The 19,288-nt window shown below is 37.6% G+C and overlaps 1 protein-coding gene across 4 annotated transcripts in view; it reads left to right on the top strand.

The window, feature by feature from the left end:
- LOC127429935 (platelet-derived growth factor D-like) overlaps positions 1–19,288 on the top strand; it is a 40,196-nt gene that overhangs the window by 13,224 nt on the left and 7,684 nt on the right. For all 4 annotated transcript variants that reach the window (XM_051679311.1, XM_051679312.1, XM_051679310.1 and 1 more), the window contains exons 3-6: positions 2,972–3,149; positions 9,432–9,485; positions 10,716–10,911; positions 16,696–16,910. In XM_051679311.1, the coding sequence (XP_051535271.1) occupies positions 2,972–3,149; positions 9,432–9,485; positions 10,716–10,911; positions 16,696–16,910 (643 nt within the window). The remainder of the gene's footprint in view (positions 1–2,971; positions 3,150–9,431; positions 9,486–10,715; positions 10,912–16,695; positions 16,911–19,288) is intronic.

The raw sequence follows: 19,288 nt of genomic DNA, 5'->3' as shown, positions 1-19,288 counted from the left end.
TGACCCTGACCTTCAAACCTCAGACACCTACATTTACTCTATCCTTCAGCCCCTTCAATGCGACCCCAGATCTTCCGAGGTGGACTTCTGGATTCTCAAACCGGACCCCTGGTTGTTTGGATATTTGCCGCATTTAGACAGTGCATTTTCCAAGTCATTGGAATTTAATTGTACATAACCTAAACCTAACCCATCCCTAGAAATCTTAGGAGACTGATTGTTTAATTGAAAGAAAGTTATTCCTGGACCAGCACAGAATGTTGATCCTGGAACATGTCCTACTTGTGTAAATCACAAGCCCAACCCTTTTAACCTGCCCTTAACCATCACTTTAACCCTGATCCCTACACCAAACCGAACCTTTGCCGAATCTCTTAAGCTGGACCCCTGAACATCCAACCCTTTATGTCTAAAATGATGACCCTGTCCTCTACCCTTAACTCCAACATTGGACTCCTACCTTTACTCTGTCCTTCAATCGCCTTCAAGGCAACCCCCAGATCCTTCAGGGTGGACTTCTGGATTTTCAAACCATGCCCCTGGCTCTCCAATTTTACCACAAATCTTGGAAGGTAGTTACAAATTTTCCCCATGTTGACCTATTCCAAGTCATTGGCATTTAAAGGTGCACCAAGTAAGTTTTTGCTAATTAAAAAGGTTTACACCAAGACATGAATAGCATATTTTATAAATATGTTGTACACTAACATTAGATGAAAACTCTGGTCATATCAGAAACCAAATAAAAGCTGTTATATTTTACATGGAGTGGGTCACCCCCTCATGCAATTACTACCACTAATAATGACAATAATAATAAAATGTTTACTTTATATAGCGCTTTTATTCAGTGCTCAAACATAAAAGTACATGTAAACAAAACAAGCAAACCAAACAATAAAACAACAAACCCAATATACTTACAGACAACAATGGAGCCCAAGTCAACAGGAAAACAGTCCAGAATGATGATATTGATCAGCAGGCATGCAATCCACCAGACCGTCCAAACGGAATTAATGCAAGTGGAAAGATAAGGTCAAAGAAGAGGTCCCTGCTGGAGTCATGAAACAAACCGCTACTACCTGCAGCTCTCATGGTGAAGCGGCATGGCATCAAAAGGCAAGGGCGAGCACAAGGCGGTGTTGAGCCGGGTCAGGGAGCTCACGAGCCGCGGCTGCAGTCACAGTCTACCGTGCAACCACACGTGAAAATTCGTTTGGATTGGATACAAGAATTTCCATTATAGGGATGTGTGTATTATGAGATGGATAAAAGCACAGACTAAAAGTAACAAAACAGATGATAAACATATTTGGTGTAAGGCGGCAGCAATTGGTAAACAAACTTCCAGTATCCAGGACAATGGGTGTCAGCATAGTGTCCAAAACCACAAGTACTACTACTGTTGGACTGATGGGTCTAGTAAGAGCCAGCTAAAATCTTAGTGTGCCTTTCATTTAACATAACCGTAACCCTAACTTAACCCCAAATATCTGAGGATAGTTACTGTTTCATTGGAATGTAGTTCCAGGACCAGTAAAGTATGTTGATCAAGGAGTGTGCTACTTGCAGCAGATTCTTGTGTAATCAAGCTCCAGACCACTGATTAGCACTAATTCAGAGTAAGTGCTGAGCGATTATCATTAAACAACATACCTCAGAATTTGATGTGTTTTTTCCTCCCCTTTTCTCCCCAATTTGGAATGGCCATTTCCCAATGCGCTCTAAGTCCTCGTGGTGGCGTAGTGACTCACCTCAGTCCGGGTGGTGGAGGACAAATCTCAGTTGCCTCCGCGTCTGAGACCGTCAATTCGCGCTTGTCGATCTTATCACGTGGCTTGTTGAGCGCGTTACTGCGGAGACATAGTGCGTGTGGAGGCTTCACGCTATTCTCCGCAGCATCCATGCACAACTCGCCACGCGCCCCACCGAGAGCGTGAACCACATTATAGCGACTGCGAGGAGGTTGCCCCATGTGACTTTACCCTCCCTAGCAACCGGGCCAATTTGGTTGCTTAGGAGGCCTGGCTGGAGTCACTCAGCACACCCTGGATTCGAACTTGTGACTCCAGGGGAGGTAGTCAGCATCAATACTCACTTGAAGGTTGTTAAACTGTTAATATACAGTATGTACCATCAACACCAGTCCAAAGAGTCAAAGCAACACATTCTCAACGCCACTTAAAACTCAACAGATCTTATTTTTTATTAATTCATCCATGTTTGCATCCATTCATCCATCCCAACCCTAACCATAAATTACTCTGAAAATCAGGGTCAAATGATTGGTTGATATGAATGTTGTTCAACCCCAGCACAAAGTTTAACACTAACCCTAAAACCTGATTGGTTGATAGGAATATTGTTCCAGGATGTTGATCCAGAAGCTTATCCTTCTTGGGTAAATCACATTGTGCCAGGTAACCATGTAAAACAGGGGTTAGTTCTGAGATTCCTATGGTTTGATTCTGCCTCCCTGGAACAGAAAATAAAGGCCTGAAGGGATTAAAACATTTTATAAATATTTAATGAGCAGTAAGCCAATCAGACTGCGGAACTGGCCAGGGTTTAAGAGTGGAATGACTCTCGAGTTACAGGTATGTCCTTGAGGTTACAGGGTTGTACTCTGAATCTGATACATTATAAAGACCCCAGAGACATTAGAACTGAAAATAAAACTGTAACGGGGCACAAAATGGGAGAGAAGAGAGATCAGATGAATTTAGAGGATGAAAAAGAGGAAAGAAGCGATGGATGGAGCAAAAGAAAGGAGAGAAAAAGATGGGAAGAAAGATTGACAAAGAATTGTAATACCTGTACTTTAATTTACTATGATGTACAGACATGATGTTGTGTGTGCAGTTTTAACATGACATATGAAACCATTTGATCATTTGGTGAGTGATTGCAGCTCCGGTGTGTTTACCTGTACAGGTGATACTGATAGGTGTGTACGTGTGTTTTGCAGGTATGATTTTGTGGAAGTGGAGGATATTTCTGAGACCAGCACCATCATTTGGGGCCGCTGGTGCGGTCAGAGAGCTCCATCACGAATCACGTCCAAAACAAACCTCATCAAAATCACCTTCAAGTCAGACGATTACTTTGTAGCAAAACCCGGATTCAAAATCTGTTATTCTCTGCTGGTGAGTTTCATTATTGATTTATTTTCTCCAGAGTAACATGAAACACACGTAAGTCACATGTACACACACGTGGGATCATGTTAGATTCATGTGTTTTTGTTTCATCGCTTGATTACATGAAAATAGCATTTGAGGCATGAAATTATATAAAATTCTCATGAATTGGTCAAGCTGCAGTGATTTGAGTGGGACAACTTTTGTGTGATGTGGCTGTCTGTGGTTGGTGGTCTGGATGCACATAGGGACGTTTTCCCTTTTGGTGAATTTTCTTATCTGAAATGCACTTTGACCTCAGATGAACTTCCAAAAGTTACACTTAATAAGGAGATGAGCTTAGCGAGACCATAAAGAAGAGAGAAACAGAGAGAAGAATTGTGAGTGACAGTGAGATGAAAGATTGAGAGACATTGAGAGTGTAAGTGTGTGTTCTGTGTTGTGGTGATTTAAATACTGAAATGACCTCTAAAGAATTTCTGTCTGTCTTTCATTCATTCATTTCATCTGCCTGTTCTTTCTATCTGCCTTTCATTATTTTTATTTTTATTATTTCTTTCATTCTTTCATTCTTTCTGTCTTTTGTTATTTATTTCTTTGTTCTTTCCTTCTTTCTTTTTTCTTTTTCTTTCTTTTCTTCCTCTTTCTTTTGCTCTTTTTTCTTTCTTTCTGTGTCTGTTCTTTCCTTTCTTTCTTTTTCTGTTCCTTTGTTCCTTCCTTTATTCCTTCCTTTCTTTCTGTGTCTGTTCTTTCTTTCTTTCTTTCTTTGTTCCTTCTTTCCTTTTTCTTTCTTTGTTTTTTATTTTTATTTTCTTCCTCCATTTGCTCTCTTTCTTTCTTTTTCTGTTCCTTCCTTTCTTCCTTCCTTTCTTTCTGTGTCTGTTCTTTTTCTTTCTTTTTCTTTCTGTGTCTGTTCTTTTTCTGTTCCTTTTTTCTTTCTTTTTCTTTCTTTGTCTGTTCTTTCCTTTCTTTCTTTTTCTGTTCCTTTGTTCCTTCCTTTCTTTCTGTGTCTGTTCTTTCTTTTTCCTTTCTTTCTTTGTCTGTGCTTTTCTTTGTTTCTTTTTCTGTTCCTTTGTTCCTTCCTTTATTCCTTCCTTCCTTTCTTTCTGTGTCTGTTCTTTCTTTCTTTGTTCCTTCTTTCCTTTTTCTTTCTTTGTTTTTTCTTTTTCTTTTCTTCCTCCATTTGCTCTCTTTCTTTCTTTTTCGGTTCCTTTGTTCCTTCCTTCCTTTCTTTCTGTGTCTGTTCTTTCTTTTTCTTTCTGTGTCTGTTCTTTCTTTTTCTTTCTGTGTCTGTTCTTTTTCTGTTCCTTTTTTCTTTCTTTTTCTTTCTTTGTCTGTTCTTTCCTTTCTTTTTCTGTTCCTTCCTTTCTTTCTGTCTGTTCTTTCTTTTTTCTTTGTTCCTTCTTTCCTTTCTTTCTTTTTCTTTCTTTGTTTTTTATTTTTCTTTCTTCCTCCTCCTTTTGCTCTTCTTTCTTTTTCTGTTCCTTTGTTCCTTTCTTTCTTTCTGTGTCTGTTCGTTCTTTCTTTCTTGTTCTGTTATTTTTTTCTTTCTTTTCTTACTCTTTCTAGTACCAGGGTACTTTTGAATAAAATCTTTGAATAAAAGTGTCTGCTAAATGATTAAATGTGAATGTAATTCACCAACTAATACTCTCCACTGGTTTATTAGGCTTCACTTTATCTTTTTTTATTTATTTTTTTATTTTTTTATTTTTTTTGCCTTTAAAGAGCTCATTGATCTGGACAGTGTTTTCTTTTAAGATACCAGCAAACAAATTATGGAGACTGTTTGTGTATGTAGTGTGTAATTAATGCTATCACACTGACAGCTCTTCACTTCTATAACAAGTGTGTCAGACAGAACGAAAGAGAGAAAGATCTGATCTGCCCCTCTGAATTTAATTGTGTGAATTTACTGCTATGTTGTTATCACGTACTCATTGGAAAAATAAAATGTCCTTCCTTTATAATGAGAAATGACAACTAACAACATTTTAATGTCATTGTTCTTGTTAAAATAAGAAGTGTAAAACTCTTCTGAATAAAGACGCTCATATAGCGTTTTCTGTATTCATTAGTTAATGACAGAAACACAGATGTGCTCATGTTTCCTAGACCTTTTCAAAGCCTCGTTTGATGTTCTCCTAGAATTTCAGACTGTAATGTGCATTCAGGTTTTTAATTATAATTAGAGTGCTTTCCTTTTATTTTAATTTGAAGGATTTGTGTTTTTGATGTTCTTTGTAGTAAATAATCATGCTTATTTTATGGGGTAATTCATTTTCTCTATGTATTTTTAATTGTATTTCTTTTCTGTTGAAGGCATAATATAGCGCGAGACTTGATTTTATCCAAGATCGTGGATCGTTTTGCTATAACTATATTGGTTAATATTATTTATCCCCATCCACATGTTACATTTACATTTATTCATTTGGCGGACGCTTTTATCCAAAGTGACTTACAAAAGAGGAAAACATGAGTGAATCATCTTAAGGAGACAGTGGTACGAAAAGTGCCATATTTCAAAGTTTCACTAGCATCATAATAGTATCCAAAACAGATTAATGTGCAACAAGATTTTATTTTATTTATTTATTTATTTTTGTGACTGGTTAAGTGCTCATGGAAAAGATGTGTTATTAGTCGTTTTTTGAAGACAGAGTGTGAGTCAGCTTCACGAATGGAGTTGGGAAGGTCATTCCACCAACGTGGTATGATGAAGCTGAAAGTCCGGGAAAGTGTGTTTGTTCAACAAGGCGACGTTCCTTAGCCGACCGCAGGCTTCTAGTGGGTGCGTAGCTCTGCATAAATGATTTTAGGTATGCTGGAGCAGACCCAGTGACTGTTCTGTATACCAGCATCAGAGCCTTGAATTTGATACGTGCATCAACCAGCAGCCAGTGGAGAGAGACAAGGAGTGGTGTAACATGCGCTCTCTTTGGTTCATTAAAGAACAGACGTGCTGCTGCATTCTGGATCATTTGGAGGGGTCTAATTGCACATGCAGGGAGGCCTGCAATGAGAGTGTTACAGTAGTCCAGTCTAGTTATGACAAGTGACTGGACAAGCAGTTGTGTGGCATGTGCTTATCTTCCTGATATTGTAGAGTGTAAATCTACATGATCTTGCAGTCTTTGAGATGTGATCTGTGAAATTTAGTCTGTTGTCGATGGTTACCCCTAGATTTCTGACCGATTTGGAAGGCGTTACTGTAGTTGCACCCAGCTGCATGGTGATGTTGTGTTCAACAGCAGGGTTGGCTGGAAAGACAAGGAGTTCATTCTTGGCTGGGTTGAGTTGCAGGTGGTGTTCCTTCATCCAGGCCGAGATGTCTGCCAAACTGGAAAGACAAGTAGAGCTGTGTGTCATCGGTGTAGCAGTGGTAAGAGAAACCATGTGCCTGAATGATGGGTCCCAGTGATGTTGTGTATATAGAGAAGAGAAGTGGCCCAAGCACTGATCCCTGAGGTACCCCAGTAAGTAACTGATGTGGCTTGGATACCTCACCTCTCCAGGCTACCTTGAAGGACCTACCTGAGAGATAGGAATTAAACCAGTCAAGCACAGTTCCTGTGATGCCCAGCGAAGAGAGGGTGGAGAGTAAGATCTGATGGTTGACTGTGTTGAAGGCTGCAGAATGGTCCGGCAGAATCAGAACGGATGATCTGGATTCAGCTTTCGACTGTCTCAACGACTCAGTGACAGACAGCAGGACAGTCTCGGTGGAGTGTCCACTTTTGAAGCCTGATTGATTGTCACTGATTGAAAACTGCCCTTTCAAGTGTTCTGTTAAATCATGCAGAAAAGACATTTCAGAGGCATTACATTTTGATGAAAGATTATGAAAACTACCAGTCAAAAGTTTGGACAAGCTTGACTGATTTTTATCAGTTTTATGCTTAAATGCTTAGTTTTCTAGACAAATATACATTCTGCTCATATATGATTTTTTGGGGGGGAACTAAATTTATATTTATTTTATTTCATTTTTTAATATATGATTTGGAAATCAAACAGTGAAATCACAACAAAGGATGGCCACTTTGTTAAAGATAAATTATAAAAGTATTTATTTATTTTATTTATTTTTTTGGTCAATACATGATTCCCATACTTCCATTTGTGTTATTTCCTAGTTTTGATGACTACTGTTATTCTAACATGTGAAAATAGCTATAATAAAAAATGAGTGTCCAAACATTTAATAAGACTGTAAACAGATTCTGTTTTGATTCCACATTGTCTTTAAGCAACATTGAACCCTGCAGCTGGTGATCTTTTAGGTTCAGGGGTGGCAGTTTGTCCAGCGTGTGTAATTAACTGAATCTGCGGTATTCCTGACATCCCACATTCCTGCTTCGCTCTGAGAACTTTAGCTTAAGGTTTTGCTATTTGTGTGTTACATCAAACGCCCGTAGAGATGCTGATCTCTGATGGGAAACATCATCATAACACAATGCCTGCGACCTCTGACCCCCTGCTATTGTCTGCATTGCCACGGGAGGAGATTTATGTAACGAGAGTCATTTTGCAGTGGCAGCACAGGGAAGTGTGTGTAGTGTGTGTGTGTGTGTGTAGTGTGTGTTTGTGTACTATGTTCCCACAAGGATAGTAAAACCTGAGATCACCTACATTATGGGGCCCAGCCAGTGGTCCCCATGAGGGAAATGGCTTATTAAACATACTAAACTATGTTTTTTGAAAATGTAAAAATGCAAAAATGTTTCTGTGAGGGTTAGATTTAGGTTTAGGGTTAGGGTTAGGGGATAGAAATTACCGTTAGATCTGTATAAAATCCATAAAATGCCTGGAGTCTATGGAGAGTCCCCACAATGATATAAAAACAAGTTTGTGTGTGTGTGTGTGTGTGTGTGTGTGTGTGTGTGTGTGTGTGGAGGCATTTACAGAACACTGCAGAGGCAAAAAGACCTTGCATTCTTCTTGAAATGAAATTTAATTCATTATTTATTCATCATTAAGAAATATAAATGCAACAACCAAGACAAACTTGTCCAGGTGTACCAAGAAGAACTGATGTGGTTTTAAAGGTAAAGATGTAAATATTCATTTAGAATTGAAAACTATTTATGGCATTATTTTTTAAGACATCCTCAATATGCAACATTTTTCATAAGTGCCTAAAACTTTTGCACAGTATTGTGTATATATGGGTGTTTCTTCAACTTCGGGCTTTTGGCACTGTGGATTTCTGAAAAGTCAAATCTTGTAATTTTTTTTTTTTTTTTTTTCACACTCTCACTAGTTATTTTTTCTGTTTACAACACCCAACAGTGTATATACATGCATTAAAGGAGTTTTATGCATTTTTGTATTTTTTTTCTGAAAGTCATGAAAATTCCCACCACCGCGTCATTTCCGGTACCTATCAAATTCTGTGTTTCATGCTGGAAATAACACTGATGGGAAATGACATTAACTATTTTGAAATAAAACATCTGTCTCCTTTGTCTTGCTAAGGCTATTTTATTTGCTGACATTTTATGCATCTTTAATACACACAGTTAAATAAGATTTTCACACTTTTTGCATAATTTGGCAAAATTACTGCTGGATCGGAAATGATGGCCATAAAAATATTCTGTCTTTACTGATACTTTTGTTCACTTGGTTAACAAAAGATAGTGTAACTTTTGGAGAAAAACTTTATTAGGGAAAAAAAAAATTCAATTTTTATTCTAGTTTTATACTTTAATTTTTTTCCAGTTCACAAATTTTTTTTAATTCAATTTTTTTTCTTAATTTTAGTATCCAATAATAAACCAGCACCAAACTCTCTCTCTCTCTCTCTCTGTCTCTGTCTCTCTATGTGTCTCTCTCTCTCTCTCTGTCTCTCTCTCACTCTCTCTCCCTCTCACACATAAGGATTTAAAAGCAAACTTGGATTGATGGTCTTGTTAATCTAAGTGTCATGATGGTTTGTTAATGTTCACCTTTAGTGTTGACGTTTACTGCTGCTTTTAAATGTCAAGGCTGTGATGGCTCTAGCCCCACCCCCTCGGCCTGTGACATCATGAGTGATGGCTTTAATCTGGTTTTAAAGAGTGTTTGTGAAAGTGATTGTTTTTGTGGATTTGTGGCTGTAGCTGCTGTATGTCAGGTCTGTTTCCAGTCAGGATTTATCAGGAGAGTTAATGACTTTCCCACATTTCTCCAGGCAATGATGCTGAATATGGAATTTTGAGTGAAATGTTTTAATGACATTCCACATGTGAAAATGAAAATAAAAGTTTGAGATCTCTCTCTCTCTCTCTCTCTCTGTTTCAGGACCGCTCACCTCTCGCGTCTCTCATGAACTGGGAAACTGTTACAGTGATGTCAGTAAGTATCATAAAGTATGAGAGGTAAAAAGAGTATCTTTTAATTACCACTGACAATAATTTCAAATCACCCCTCAGTTTGTGAAACAAACAAAAATCATGTTTACAGTAATGACCTACAATGGAAGTCAATGGGGCAAGTGTACCAGAGCGGTTATACAGTAAACAGAAATATGCAGATCATATTTTTTGTTGAAGTGTTCATTATTATTCTTCCATACAAAAAACAAAGTGTGTTATTTGAGCTGTAACATGTCTAAAGCATCCTTTTAGCATTGGGACTACTTGTCTAGGCAGATGAACATCTGGTATGCTTGTACATATGAAGTTGAAATATTGGATATGTCTTTGCACAAACAAGGTCAATAATCGCCCACTTAGACAGGAAGAGTCTGACTGACATGCAAAATAACCAACTGAAGTTCACTTTTGAGATATTTATTTTAAGCTCTTGCTGTTTTTGTGCGCAGTTGGCATCAAACAATCTGTATTTGGTCATTAGCAAACATAAAAAAAAAATCATTTTTAATCACACTATGCTGGCGGTAAAAAAACAAACAAACAAAAAAGTAGTGTGACTTCACTCGCGTTTATTTGTGCGCTCAACCAAAACACTTCTGTGAGGCGCTCACTGCTCTTAAAGAGACAGTACCGTTTTCAAGTCTTTTCAGAATGATCATATTAACGAATTGAGCGCATATGAACGCCACCACAAAGTCGTAATTACGTGTAGGAAACTTTCTGAGTTGGGGGCGTGTCGATTTAAGAATCATGGCGAAAGCAAATTGTCATTGGTAATAATTCCATTTTTTTCCTTGTGGATTTTGACTGTGCAGTTCATTCTGTTTGCATTTTCTTGTTCTGTTAATGAGGAATAACATCAATGCTTGCCAGTAAACAAGGCTCATTTTAGCTGGTTTATGAAGCGACAGGCTTGTGCATTAAAACTACATTTCCCAGGGGTCTGGGTATCTCCGCGAGTAAAGACGCTGACTACCACCCCTGGAGTCACGTGTTCGAATCCAGGGCATGCTGAGTCAAATTTATAGTTTCGTAATGTTCCTAGTAAGAAGTTCCCCTGTATAATTGACATTATTAACCGAGAGAGAATATCTTTCAAATTGTAAACAGTATAAAGTGTACTTTATACAGTAAATAAAATATACTCAAATAAATCAGGTAATCTGTATCAATATCCAGCCCTATAAATCTAACACACTTGCCTCTCTAGGACCTGGGGGTGATTTCCGGGACGGACATCCCACTGTCTGTGTCTGAGCTGGATCATGACATCGCCAGTGTCAACACGGTGGAAGAGCTGCTGAGACACCTGAACCCGTTTACCTGGCAAGAAGACCTGGAGCAGCTGTATACACACACGCACTACTACAGGCCACGAGCATTTTACACTGACCGCAAACATAAACGTGAGTCACATACACACACAGATATAGATGAGGTTGCTCATCAGTATCTCAGGACAGTTAATGGATGACCCTTTGCTAAGTCCCGCCTTAAAAGTGTGACTTACCAATCCTATCTTAGCAACTGCTGCCATCTGACATTTTCATCATGCATTTGCTGTTTTCTAATAAGAGTCTATGGGAGTTGTGTGCTTGAGTAGTTTTAAGTGGAATTTTATAGCAACTATCCAAAAATATGGAAACGTTGTTGCCGGGTCACTTGTAATAGTGACACAAGGTACCCAGAAAGGATACAAGAGGTGTTTTTGCAATCTTTAAATAAATCTTAAGAGGAGCATGCTATGAATTAAACAATGAGTCATTCCTCATTCCTAAATGTATAACATAAGTAATGATACCTTCATTTGTTCCGATGTAAATTAGTTAGGCATAATGTACAGTCAGCCGGTTGTTATTGCCAAAAAATCCGACAGGATGATCAAGTATCAAACTGAAGAGGTTAATTTTGCGATAACAACCGGCTGACTGTACATTACCCTGCTTATTACACAGCTACTAACCAAATAATTAAATGCATGGACATAAAATATTATGAAATAAATCGCTGAAATGCTGAAATCCACCTCCGGTTTGCAATTAATGTAATTAATTAATGACAATCTGACTCCTCATTATCCTGCTTATTACAAGACTACTTGCCAAATAAATAAGTAAATGCAAATGAAACATCGATTTAAGTTGAAATTATTTTATTAGCTTTCTTGTAGAGATCGCACAATGATCTGAGAAGCAGGAGCGATGGCTCAGATACCCGGATGAGCGGTCTGATACGTGAACGTGCGGTTGTTACTGAGCAATACTAGACTGCTAGATGGCGCCATTGACCAATCAGAATCGAGTGTTCCAGAGAGCCGTGTAATAAAAGGTAATAATGTTAATTTATGCATTGAATCAGGTCAGAGTAGAAGCGGTAGTAAATAAAGTGTTCACACACCATATTGAGTGTGTTGTCATCACGTTGTTAGCAGTTCTGTTCGCTTACGCTAATGTTATCAGGTGTAAAAAGACACTTTTGTCTTTTCTAGTGACTGATAATCGTTTGCAGTTTTTGACCACATTACTGAGTAATTCAATAATGTATTGTTGAAGATGTCACTCTTCATTCCAGACAACATAGGAATAGTATCCATTCAGTTTATGTGAATATTTTGTCAAAAACCGCACCGTTCACACCAATCTCCCATTCATTCTTATGGGAAGTTCTGCAAAGCTTGTCAGAGCGAGCTACAGTAACTGAAGGGAGAGGAGCTTAGCGAAGAATCAGTTATTTTTCAACTTTGTCTCAGATGTTTCTGCGGAGACAGACACTGTTAATCATTCACTCGAATTTTATGAGGCAGAGGAATGTGATTTCTCCTCTTTGTTTATTTCCTCCCTTTCTCGCTGTCCATCCCTGAACAGATTGCAGATATGTGACTCATAAGTGAGAAGAAAAGTCCATATCAACACACTGGAATGTTGTTCCCAAAGCACGTACACACACACACACACACACACACATATGTTGGTGCAGCTATCATTATGAGGACTCTCCGTAGACATAATGATTTTTATACTGTACAAACTATAGATTCTATCCACTAACCCTAACCCTAACCCTAAACACTCACACACTCACACACTCACACACACACACACACACACACACACACACACACACACATGTCGGTGCAGCTATCATTATGAGGACTCTCCATAGACATAATGATTTTTATACTGTACAAACTATAGATTCTATCCCCTAACCCTAACCCTACCCCTAAACCTAACCCTCACAAAAAACGTTCTGCATTTTTACATTTTCAATAAAACATCATTTAGTATGTTTTTTTTATTATTTTTTATCTATTTGAATTATACACACATACAAACACATACATACACTCACACACACACACACACATATACACACACACACACACACACATACCATGTTTTATATCACTGTGGGGAATCTCCATAGACTTCCATGCATTTTATGGATTTTATACACATCTAATGATAATTTCTATCCCCTAACCCTACCCCTAAACCTAACCCTCACAGAAACCTTTTTGTATTTTTACATTTTTTTAAAAAACATCATTTTGTATGTTTAATAAGCCATTTCCCTCATGGGGACTGCTGGCTGGGCCCCACAATGTTGGTTTTCTTGGGTTTTACTATGCTTGTGGGGACATTTGGTCCCCATAATGTAATATAAACATGTACACACACATACACGTACATACATACACACACCACATGTTCACTGACAAAGTTTCTGCCAAGAAACATATAGTTGCTAATTGAGTGCGTGTTGATATTTAAATATTAATCCTTATTCACAACTAAGACGCTACTAACTCAACTTTTTTAAGTTTTTCCAGTAAATAGCTGCATTTTCCAACATGTAGCACTGTAGCGTGACAAAATGCTGCATTTGTCACATTGTATCAGTGAACAAACACTCTCACCTAAACAGTCCTCTCTTTCATGTAGCGCTGGGAAATCTGAATCGGTTCTTTCAGACAGTTCATGTAAATGAACCGGTTACAAAATACAACTCCCATAATATTTAGCATAGGGAGCTTTGATTTATTTTAGTGAGTTGTTTCATTCAAACGGTTCATTTGAATCACTGGTTCTCACTGTTTTTGTTGTTGTTGTTGTTGTTGTTGTTGTTTTTGTCACACCCCCTTTGAAATAAGTTTTGCATCCCCCCATCCCATAATCTGACTTTAAAATTATGTCTCTTAAAAGCATAAAAAAAAAAAAATAAATAAATAAATAAAAATCTTTTTTTAAATTCATGTCACAGAAAAAAAGTTTTACTTAAAAAATAGCCTGAAATGTGGAATTTTCACTTTTTTGTTTTGTTAAATAATTATGTGAAATATTGAATAAAGTTACACTCTGTTGAATGTTTTATATATATATATATATATATATGAATGAATTTTTTGTCACTAAGTTTAAATTGTTCTGTCATTTTCTGTATACGTTCTGTGCTACATAAATACATAAAACATTTTAATATAGTGTATATACAGTACTTGTGAATTTTCCAAAAATAGAATAAATAATACATGATACTGCTGCAGGGGTAATGTTAATATATAACACTGTAGCTCACACAAAAATGTACATTTTTGCCACCGTTTACTCACCCTCCTCATTCAAAACGAGTATGACTTTTTTTCATTCGTGAAACACCAGAATGAAGGATTTAAGGATCATGATTGTGACTATCAAGCTCCAAAAGCCCTTAAAAATCATCCATATGACTGGTGCACGATATTTCAGTTCTTCTGAAGACATGTGATGGTGATGTGTAAGGATCAGACCGGAATTTTTTAATTTACCTCTCCACCCATATGAATCTGTTGCGTGCGTGAAAACGTCTTTGCAGCGCAGTGAGTGCGCTTGACATCTCATAATCACATTAAGGCACCACACCACCTGACAAAATAAACTTTTAATTTAAACATTTAAGTATTTAGTTAATTGCTGCTGTTTATCACTTCTGAATGTTTCAATTCATTCACATGAAATTGGGTGTTTTCTAGTGTATATTTTAATATTTATTAAGCATTACAAAAATTAACCATGTATCCATGAATGTAGTAAACATGGGCAAATTTGTAGTTACTATGGTTTACTTTAAATACCACGGTTAAACTAGGGTTACTATAGTAAAACCATAATTATTATTGTACGGGAATATCACCTTGATTACATATATAACTATCAGGTGATATTATTGAATTCAAAATTAAATAATAGTATCCAACTGTTATCTAAAATTATTTTCCTTGAATAGTGTTACATCCCTGCCTGAGTTAGCAGGCTCTCGCTCTCGCTCCCTCTTCTAGTATGGTCAGAATGTGTAAAACCCTAAAATCTAAAATCTTATGATTGTGAAAATAAGTGAGTGTGTGTAAATAGAGAAAAAGAATGAAAAGAGAGATTTAGACAAAGTGGGAAAAAGAGATGTTTTTGTTGTCTTGGTAAATTTTGTATTTAACCCTTGTGAGTCAATAAAAAAAAAAAGTTACTCGGAGGTCCAGTGTCAAAATACTGCCATAATAATATTATATACTAATATTATTTTCCACTTTCAGTGAGTTAATTTTTTTAACCAACATCAGTCCTGATCATAACTAGCAAATATTCATTCATTTTCAGGATTTTAACCCTTTAAATGCCAGTTTGTTTACATAATGCCACTGTTGTTTTTTTTACACACACATACATACAAATTTCTCAGTACACACATACAGAACACACTGACATCCATACCAACACACCCACACAATTTAAGCTGCATCATTTATTCAATTGTCCTGCAGTGCTCTATAATACAGCAAACAGAAAATAGGGAAAAAGCTTGTATTTGCTCCATAGGCTAAACATGAGAAAAATGGCGCCATCTGGTGGAAAATATTAAAAATGTGAAGTTTGAAGCCAGGGCTCCGGAATGAAATCATAATATCGTACAATTCCTGATTTTATGCTTTAATGGCACTGGGATCAAATATTGCAGTTTTAATGGGTTTCAATGAGGACATTTTTGTCCTGAAGGTCCTGAGTGTAACTATTTTGTGTACACAGTGTATTATAGATGTATTATAGGAACTGAGGTTGAAATATCAAAATTCCCCCCAAAAATACACACCTTTGGCAACATTTATGCCGTTAGTATTAACACAGCCAAAATGATAAAAAAAGACAAAATGTCCCGAAGGTCGCACAAGGGTTAAGAAAAAAGAGTAATAGAAGGCTGCTGCCTTTGTTATTTTGGGAAGTTTTGTTTCTTTTTTTTTTTTTTTTTTTTTTCTATTGTGAATTCAGTGGGCTGGTGCTTGGAGGAGAGCTGTGTGATCTTTTGCTAAGTAAAATTTGAGAATGGCACTCTTGGCTCTTCTCAAGCCCTGTCTTGAAGTGTCTTCCATTTTGTTTTTGAAAGACTCCTGAGTTTTAGTTGGACCCTTTCACACACTCTTACACACGTTCTGGTTGGAAATCTGAACTTCCACCACTACTTTGACTGTCTCATCCCCAACCAGCATAAGTTACATCTCCTCCTCCCCCATATTAGCCTGACCACCTGAGGGGGTTGTAACAATAGCTTAAAGTTTTGCTACTTTTGTTAGTAACTTGTAGTGTAGCTAACTACTTTTCTAAAATAGAGTATTTTGACTATAGTTTAACTACTTTAAGTTATGAGTAGCTTGTAGCTTGGGAAGCAACAGTAGCTTCAAAGTAGCTTCACTGACACCGCCGCCCTGACAGTGTGAACTCCACTGGTACGTTGAGATAAATGATGGTTCATATCGGAACTCATTAACATATAGAAGGCTTAAAGATAAGTAACAATTGCGAAAACAGCTTGTGTAATTGTGAGGGTCGAGGGAAAATGCTACAAATATGGCTCCTTTGTATGAAATCACCTGCAACATCAGTTTAGGCCATGTCTACACTTAATGTGTTTTCATTTGATAAGGCATTAATTTTGCTACGTTTGCTACCTTCTCCTCCACCCCATGTGTTTCGATAATGCTCTCCATTACTGCATACTTTGGAAAATGATGCTGTTAGGAAATGTTTTCAAAAGCAAATGGATTAGTGTGAACATGGCCTTAGTCTGGTTATAGTTCCGTTCAGTAGGGTTCATTGTTTTTATAAAACTGCAGTTGGTATTTTTATTTTGACTAAACCCAGTCTGTCTCTTTCTTTCTCTCTCAGTGGATCTCGACCGTCTCAATGACGACGTGAAGCAGTACAGCTGCACGCCACGTAATTTCTCAGTGAATCTCCGTGAGGAGCTGAAGGCGACCAATGCTGTGTTTTTCCCGAGATGCCTGCTGGTGCAGCGATGTGGGGGAAATTGTGCGTGTGGCACCGAAAACTGGAACTCCTGCAGCTGCAGCGCTGGCAAAACAGTCAGGAAACTGCACGAGGTATCCCACAGTGCACTGTACTGCAAAACAAAGCACTCTCACTAACATTTACCATGGCACACACTGTTTACGCCAAAATACCATAGTACACTGTGATCAGTTGAAATTAGTCAGCACTAGCAAATAGCAAAAGAAATAACCGTATTTTCCAGATATGTTTTTTTTTTTTTTTTTTGTCACCTGAAGGGTCCTGTGACTTATAGTCCAAAGCAACTTATTTACATAGTTTATACATAATTGATGTCACCTCGTAAAACACACTGCACAGCAAAACATATGCATGCACACAAACAGATGAAAACACTTTTAGAATATTTTGCTTATGCAAAGTATTTAATGCAACAAGTTTAAATATGCTTAACAAACAATTATTTTTATAGTTTGGTATTACTTAAAAAAATGTATTCCCGCTGTCCACATATGTGGACATACATTTTTAGGAAAACTATTTGCTCTAAAATTTTGCTTGTTTATTAGGTGCTACTAATTACAAATCAAAATGGAAAATGCACACAGCAGTCACGCTCAGGGTCTCAGAAGGTTAAGGCCGATGTTATGCGCAACTCCACTTATCCCCACAAAATGATGTTCATCACACCCCTCATAAAACATCCAGTCAGTGAACTAGACAATTAGTGCATAGCAAATAGGTTTGTAAACTTCATAAATATCCTTGATCGATAGTCATTAACTTTAATGAATAAAATACAATAAGCTGTTGCAATCACAGACTAAACTTTGTTACATATGTTATAATCAGGTGTGGATTATTTGATGTGTTTTTTTTTTTTTTTCATGAAAAACCATTACTTAAATGATTACTTAAAGCAGATGCTCCTGATTAAAATGAGCCCAAATACATTGTGATCCGATGCGTAGATCTTGAAACTTGAGGGACTCCTGGGTTGTAATGCCAGCTGCATGCAAACTCTGTCAGGCAGTCAGTGTGACGTATACACGTGCGCAACTTGTCTGTGGTTTTTTTCCCCTCTCTCAACAACTCAGTTTTGAACATGATGTATTTACAGTATATTCAAGTGCGAAAATACTGTAACCAAAATGAGGATTCTAGCACTGTTTGAAGGAGACCCCATATTGAAAAGATTATTAACAGTTCGGCCTGAATCAGTTTAAATAGATCTGAAAAACCTTACTTAGGTTTTTAATCACCATATACCTTTTATTGTATTTTACATTTTTTCACCATGAAAATAGCCATAGGAGCTGGCATGGCATTAAACCACAAACAAATAAATGTGAAACGTTGCTTTACCTGGGGTTAAAAGCGTGGTTTGAAAAGATGATAACCCAGGGTTAAGCCCAGTGTGAAAAGCCCTTTAGAGATGTCCTCAATTGGAAAAACAATGCAAGTAAATAATGTTTTTTTATGGATCAAGGCATTTGTTTGTTGGGATTAGTCTTTTTCCATTATATTTAGCTTTATTTAAAAATGACAGAAGTCGGGGCCTGGGTAGCTCAGCGAGTAAGGACGCTGACTACCACCCTTGGAGTCACGACTTCGAATCCAGGGTGTGCTGAGTGACTCCAGCTAGGTCTCCTAAGCAACCAAATTGGCCCGATTGCTAGGGAGGGTAGAGTCACAAGGGGTAACCTCCTCGTGGTCGCTATAATGTGGTTCTCGCTCTCGGTGGGGCGTGTGGTGAGTTGTGCGTGGATGTTGCGCAGAATAGCGTGAAGCCTCCAAATGCGCTACGTCTCCGCGGTAATGCTCTCAACAAGTCACGTGATAAGATGTGTGGATTGACGGTCTCAGACGCAGAGGCAACTGAGATTCGTCCTCCGCCACCCGGATTGAGGCGAGTCACTACGCCACCACGAGGACTTAGAGCGCATTGGGAATTGGGCATTCCAAATTGGGGAGAAAAGGGGAGAAAAAATAACAGGAGTTTATGGTATGTCCTCATTTAGAAAAGTAAACGTGTCTGTTTATGGAGAATTTCTCCACACTTAAAAGCATATTGTAGTGAGATAAACATGGCACAGTGTGTAATGTTGGCATGGAATATTGAAGTTTGTGTGTGTTATGGTTTGTTTATGAAGTGTTTTTCCATGGAAGTCTGAGAGAGAGCAAAGAGTGTTCCTTTTTCTCCTTATCAGTGCCAAACACTCTTACATACACACACACACTCTCTCCTCATTTCTTATTGCACAATGTCATTAAACGCTTCCATATCTTTGCCTAATTATTATAAATAAAGCTAATTATAATGACTACAGACTAACCCACATCTTAAATGTTCCCCTAAAAGAAAACATTTAGCATAGTAGTATTTATAATTATCAAGTGGTGTAATGCATTTTACTAACCCTAACCATCCTCAAAGAAAGGTCTTGTCAGATTTTGCTCACTTCTAGGG

Source organism: Myxocyprinus asiaticus, chromosome 39 (assembly GCF_019703515.2).
Source record: "Myxocyprinus asiaticus isolate MX2 ecotype Aquarium Trade chromosome 39, UBuf_Myxa_2, whole genome shotgun sequence".
Lineage (NCBI taxonomy): Eukaryota > Metazoa > Chordata > Actinopteri > Cypriniformes > Catostomidae > Myxocyprinus > Myxocyprinus asiaticus.
The sequence above is the reverse complement of the archived record's forward strand: the minus strand, read 5'-3'. Positions and strand labels throughout refer to the sequence as shown.